This window comes from Nuphar pumila, chromosome 8 (genome assembly GCF_984573655.1).
Source record: "Nuphar pumila chromosome 8, dmNupPumi1.hap1.1, whole genome shotgun sequence".
Lineage (NCBI taxonomy): Eukaryota > Viridiplantae > Streptophyta > Magnoliopsida > Nymphaeales > Nymphaeaceae > Nuphar > Nuphar pumila.
Window position 1 is genome coordinate 8,692,899 of NC_143256.1, and position 6,676 is coordinate 8,699,574.

The 6,676-nt window shown below is 40.0% G+C and overlaps 2 protein-coding genes across 2 annotated transcripts; one reads left to right on the forward strand and one right to left on the reverse strand.

Moving 5' to 3' along the window:
- Positions 1-2,920: 2,920 nt before the first annotated feature.
- Positions 2,921-3,568, forward strand: LOC149829556 (uncharacterized). Its single transcript, XM_090016243.1, has one exon. It carries the CDS (start codon positions 2,921-2,923, stop codon positions 3,566-3,568), a length of 648 nt encoding a protein of 215 aa, XP_089872369.1.
- Positions 3,529-4,758, reverse strand: LOC149829557 (small heat shock protein, chloroplastic-like). The gene is made up of 2 exons (XM_090015578.1): positions 4,389-4,758; positions 3,529-4,065 (listed from the first exon to the last, which is right to left on the reverse strand). The coding sequence occupies exons 1-2, from the start codon at positions 4,624-4,626 to the stop codon at positions 3,635-3,637; spliced, it is 669 nt and encodes a 222-aa protein (XP_089871704.1). The 5' UTR covers positions 4,627-4,758; the 3' UTR covers positions 3,529-3,634.
- Positions 4,759-6,676: the final 1,918 nt, after the last annotated feature.

The following is a 6,676-nucleotide window of genomic DNA, read 5'->3' on the forward strand; positions in this document are numbered from 1 at the left end:
AAAATACCTATTATTTGAAGCATCATAAGTGAGGACACCATCAATGCCTTCAACTCAACAAGAGATTGCAAAAACAAAATCAATGTCATTCACAAGAAAATTTGGCCCAAGAATAAGCAAAGGCAACATCATGTAAGATTGATTTATACACATCTATGTATGCAAGTTGTATGCAATGACAACGACTGGTCATATATTGTGAGTGGTACTTGAAGTTCTGTAGAAATTGAAACCATCAATTGTCAATCTCAATCTAATATTATGGTTGTCAACTGCAAGTGATGGATGAGCAAGATCAAAAGATTTCCACATATATGAGTATGTTAGATGCCTTAAACTACCATCTTTAACATGTTCTTCATCATGCCACCTCATTTGGACAACAGTCTTCAATGACACAAATAACCTCTGCAACCTTGAAATCAAGGAAAAATATCACAAAGTCTTCGCATGCACATTGTTAACTTTTTTATGTGTCTCATCACCTTCACTATCTTTCTATTTTGAAGTTTCACAGTGCACACATTTATTCTTTTTCTTTGTTCATTTTCCAATATAACATGCAATGTCTAGGACATGGATCTATTTTTCATAAATCAATCTTAGTTTTTCAATGCTTTTCTTTGTCTCATAATAATTCTTAGGTAATTGTACAACAACAATATATATATATATATATATATATATATATATATATATATTAGCTCCAGCAACATATGAAAGGTCTAATTATTACTCCATTTATTTATGCATTTCAGATGGAACAAACACACGATAAAGGATAATTTGGTAAGCTTTAAGCATCCAGGGTACAATTCTTATGTGTTATCATTTAGCAACCTAAAATATGTATCACCCTTTGAACATTCATCAACAACTGTGTTATCTACATGATCATCGACTGCCGAATTTAGATGTACTCCAAATGCATCTGCTATCAACTCATCTATATCATCTGGTGTTTCAGCTAGCGAATCACCTACTCGTAGTCTCATAGTTTCACCATGAAAATACCAGTTCACATAGTTTTCTAAAAATTTGTTGCATATTGCACTGGCACTGGCTGCCATAAGAGGTTGATACATGTTCAACATGGGCATTGTTCTTTCTTTGCCGCACTATATTATTACATTGGGCAACTTCTAAGAAATTTTAACTCATTTCAAATAGTGATCAAGGTCTCTCGTATGAAATGAAGGTTCTCCAGAAGGTGTCATCATCAACCATTACATCCAAATTTAATCTTAAGTTGGAGATATTCAAACAAAAAAAATACTTAAAATTATCTTTCAATTTGGATTCAAATTTTGTTATACATAACGTTTGTACACTTCTTCAAATATGTGCAAGTTTAAAAAGATTATTGCCTAACCAGATATTGCATATGAAATATTAAACTACTATATATATATATATATATATGTATTCACTAAAATTTGGTTCAACTTCTACCATCTATAACATGCATTAACTAAATTAATTACATCATTGACAATTAAATTACAAAACACCTAAAATCTTAATCAGTTCTCAAACAAAAAAATTCAAAACATTAATTAGCCATTAAAATATAAAATCTTTAAAATCTAAATCATATATTAAAAAAATATATTTATCATGCATTCAATAAACAAATCATAAAATAGATAATTAAAATATAAAACTCTTAAAATCTAAATCATATATGAATAAAAAATATATTTAACATATATTCAATAAATAAATTATAAAAATAAGTAATTAAAACGTAGAAACTTTAAAATCTAAATCATATATAAGAAAAAATATATTTAACATTCATTCAATAAATAAATCATAAAATATGTAATTAAATTGTAAAATACCTAAAATCTATATCATATATGAGAAAAAAAATACATTTAACATAGATTTACTAAATAAATTATATTAAAATAAAAAACCCTTAAAATTTAAATCACATATGAGAAAAAATATATTTAGCACACGTTCATTAAATAAATTAAAAATTAAATAATTAAAATACACTTTAAAATTAATAAAAAAAATTTACCTTATTGATGAACACAACACCAGGGAGATAAAGGGGGTTGCCAGTAATAGTAAACACAACATGACGGAGACAAAGAGGGGCAAGAGAGAGAGAGGGCAGACAGATAGGGTTCTCACACTCACTCACATGCATAGGAGGATCGCCAACCCTCTTTTCTTAGCACACAGAAAGAGTGAGTGTGAGAACCCTATCTGTCTGCCTCTCACCGACTGTCCCCCGTATTTAAAGAAAGAGACCTTTCACGTGCCGCGAAGATTGCATTCCAAAACCACGCATTATTCAGTCGATCCATTATTAATCCAGCGAACCCGATCGGTCTGCCTCGTTTAGTGTGCTCAGCTGGGCCAGACAGACCTTTTCACGAGCGGATCATGTCTCAGTTCGCCGGAGAGCAGATCAGGTCCAAGGAGTTTTGACAGAGAGAGTTGGAAACCATGACCACTAACGGCATCCGATCTGGATTAATGCCGTTTCATTTTTCAAAACAAACAGAAAAGATTAATGGCATCACGAATTTTTGTGGGACCCATGCAGGTGGGGACCACTCTTTTTCGATAGGTTTCGAGCGTCGATTATGTTCATGATAGACGGCATCCAAAGGGTCTTGAACAGAAAACTTGGGACCCAATCAGCTGTCAGCTGGGGACCCTTTTGTCTTATTTTTCCATTTCCAGCTCGCGGTGGTCGTCGATCGATTCTGTGTGCTCAGAAAAGCTAGGGAGGACAAGGAGCACCAAGCACATAGAATTTCTTGAATCAAAATTATGCGTTGCAGCCAGAACGTGACCTCCACTCTGTGAATACAAACACGTATATAACGTTCTCATCCAAGACAGTAGAGCATACCCACACATTCATCATCAACAAACCAACCAACCGATATCGTGAATGAGGGAGCCCATCCACGAGATCGAAATTGCCGGCAGGAAGCTACTCATCCACAGCCACCAAGACGTCTGCAACCCGGTGACGGGCGCCGTGTTGACCGGCTCATGGTTGTGGGACTCGGCGCTTGTCTTGGCCGACTGGATGGCCAAACTGGACCCACCAACCTTCACCTTTGAAGGCAAGACCGTGGTCGAGCTCGGCGCTGGGACCGGGTTGCCTGGCTTGGTGGCTGGGCTGCTCGGTGCACACAGGGTCATCTTGACGGACATACCTGCACTGTTACCAGGCCTGAGACGCAACGTGGAAGCCAACGGTTTATGCGGGTGCGTGGAAGTCAAAGAACTAGTTTGGGCCACCAAGCTGAGTCTAGACCAAGTGGGTCCTGTTGACTTGGTCCTCATGTCCGACTTGTTCTACGACCCTGATTCGATGCCTCACTTGGCTTGCACCCTCAAGCAGCTATGCGGTGAGGGTACTACCACGTGGGCTGCCACAGAGATGAGGCTAGGTACGACCGATTGCTTCGACGTACTAATAAGGGAAGGGTTCAGCGTACACCAACGACACGAGACCCAAGATCACGCCATATTCTTCATGTACCAAACATGTTTCCACAAGGAAAAAGAAGTTTTACATTATATATCATGATATTTATTGTGAACCCTCTGTTCTTTTATCTCATAGTTTGTGATTTTTTACATGATTTTAAGTACTTCAATCGACTTGGACATTCATGACTTTGGACTCGACTTGCTTCTTGGGTATGGTGATGGAAAGAACGCCGTGCTTCAACTCGGCTTTGATCTTGTCCGTCTCGACGTTGTCCGGGAGAAGGAATCGGGTGTCATAGACGAACGAGCTCCGAGACGTCCACGAGTCATCGCCGTCCGAGTCTTTGTTGCTCTCGCCCCTGATGACGAGGACACCGTCGTCCTGGATGGATACCTTGATGTCGTCCTTGGAGATGCCGGGCATGTCGAATCTCATCCTCACCTCCTTCTCGTCCTCCATGTAGTCCCAAGGGGACCGGACGTCCCGTACCGGACGAGACGAACCCGGAAACGCCCACGATTCCTCGAAGATCCGGTCCATCGTGTCGAGCATTCGGCGCACCGTCCTCATCGGCGAAAGCGGGTCCTGCAGCCCTGCAGTTTTCGTTCTCAAAGCCCACGTGTCAGTCTTATCCATTCCCATTTCATTCGTGTTTGGTTAGCCACAAAAATCTAGAACATCAAAGTTTCCATTTATTCTTTTTCTTACAAATTCAGAGAAAGAATTTCTTCCAAAAGAATGTGTGGTCCTACTGACATCCAAATCTCACAAGAAGACCCATAAGACAAGAACGACCTGGTCCTAACTGGACCATCTTGACCACCATCATTGTGATGGTTAACCGATAAACCCAAGTCTCAAAAGCAGACCATGTTTGAACAGATCAATGGACGCAGTAAGTTAGACAGTAACGTACCAAACGGGGAGATCTCCACAGCGGGTCGGCGTAGCTGGCGTTCCATCCATTTGTTGCCACTGACTTCAACGTTGAGCGAGCCATCTTTGGTCTCTGCTGAGGCCCGGGTCTTAGCCAACTTAGGAGCCCTTTGACCGGATAGTTTGGGTTGGAATGCCGAGCGTGGAGGCCTTTGGATGCTTTGGGAGAAAATTGAGGGTGAAGAGCATAGGAGAGTTGACGCAGACAAACAAGACATCTCTGATATGGAGAAGATCGGACTATATTTAAAAAAAGGGTTTTTGTTTGAAGAGAGGGTTATGTGTGGTGTCAGGTGTGCAGGAGTTAACCAAACTGATGAGTTGGGGAACGAGTTCTTTTCCTGTCCAAGTTTGATGATGATGACGTTACAAGGCTGAGGGTTCTTATAGTGTAAAGCAAGATGGTGACGAGACTCATCCAGAAGTGGGCTCGAGTCTCGTCTAGAAGCGACGGGCTTTTACATGTTTTGGGGTACACGTGGCACACACAATGCAAAAGGTTGGCTTGGTCCACCCCCCATCTAGTAGCTTCAAGAAGGGTCCATCCAAGGGGCGGTTTTGAAGTGTAGTATGGTGTTTCTCTAGAAAGAGGAAAAAGGCCAATTTGGGTTTTAATGACCAACGCCACCACAACAAAAGTGGGTGTTGGTTGGGCCATCTGCAACTATTTGACAACGGGAGCAATAAGGCTTCCCTTTTCTTTTCTTTTCTTTTTTTTATCATATTGCTTCGAAGGTGAGGAGCTTAATTTGAATTCAGATCAGGTGGCCCCGCCCATCTTGTCATTAACGGCGTGTTTTAAATAATTAAAAAAAATATTATTTTTTGAAACATGCCCTAAAAGTCTATCAACTTTTGGATAGGGATGCACAAGAGCTGAGTTCGAGCCAAACTTGAGCTGTTCAAACTCGGCTCGGTGTAAAATATATCTGTTCAAGCTCGACTCGAGCTTGAATGGCTTTGTCTTGGGCCGAGATTCAATGCATTTACAAAAAAAAAACATTTTTTCAAAATATTTTTGAAGGTAGGTTTTGAACCCAAACCTCTAACAAGGTTCACAAGTAACCCACCACTAAGCCAAAGCATACATTCTTGTTATTGATATAAAAAATAATGTATACATACTAAAAGTACTCTATATTAACCCTATTAACAATAACTTGTTGAATGGAATTGCAAATATATTATTTATATACTTGTATCCAAGCCTTATCGAGCCTGATCAAGCTTGGCTCATTTGCTTGTTTGAGTCTTAAAACCATGTTCAAACTCGGCTCATTTAAAACACAGATGAGCTTCAAGACGAGCTTAACCGAGTCGAGCCCAAGCCGAGCTCGAGCTGGCTTAGTTCGTTGTGCATCCCTACTTTTGGGTCTCTCTCTCTTCAGCTCGTCTAATCCTTCCCCTCGTAGGAGTCCCAATAGCAGTGCAGCGGGCGTCTACCTTGTCGGAGCTCCCATCACGGTGATCCTACCTCTTCCCCTCTTCAACGGTCGTCTACTTCGCTGGTGCCACCATTGTGGTCATCTTCTGCATCGCGGTCATCCTCTGCATCTTGTCTACCTCCTTTTCTCTGCTGCGGACGTCTACCTCGTCAGAGCCACCATCGCAGTGGCCTCCCTTCATTCTCTCCATTCTCACCTCCCTCGGACCATCGCTAGTCCTGGACCTCCCTTCTTTATGTCTCCATTCTTGCTATAGATGCCTTTTGGGGTTCTCTCTTGGAGTCGTCATCCTCTCTCTCTCAGTCTCTCCCTTTCCTTGCCATTAGGGTGTCAAATATAGTCCCTTATGACAGGTCTTCTCTATCTCTTTATATATATGGCCTGATTTTTCATAAAAAACATATAAAAAATTATAAACATGGCAAGTTTTCTGAGAGGGTGTTTGTTGAGTTTTGAGACTGCAGTAATGGCGCGTTTTCTGAGAGGGTTTTCACTCTCTCTCTATCTCTGATCAAATATCTTAATCAGATCTTTATGAGTTATTATATTTCAGTTGCCTACAAATTTGATATTAGTTATGAGTATAGATTACCTATATAGTTTGCAATTTTTCGTTTCAGTTGTATCATTTGTTGCAGCTTTGAGTTTTTCTGTTGTATGAAGGTAACAACTCTGTATACTCTCGTCAAGAGACACATGCTTGTTATGTTATATGTTCCCAACTTTTGACAAGCGATAACATTTTTCAGTTTATCAATTTAATTTGGTTTCATTCTTATTTTTGTTGCTGGCTATTTATGTGTTAAACCTGTAATTTTTTAAG

Excerpts from the sequence above, each read along its gene's own strand:
- LOC149829557 (XM_090015578.1), bottom strand. The coding sequence starts at position 4,626 with ATGTCTTGTTTGTCTGCGTCAACTCTCCTATGCTCTTCACCCTCAATT. Across the intron at positions 4,066-4,388 it reads TGTGGAGATCTCCCCGTTTG|GGCTGCAGGACCCGCTTTCG; the intron begins GTACGTTACTGT and ends CGAAAACTGCAG.
- LOC149829556 (XM_090016243.1), top strand. The coding sequence starts at position 2,921 with ATGAGGGAGCCCATCCACGAGATCGAAATTGCCGGCAGGAAGCTACTC.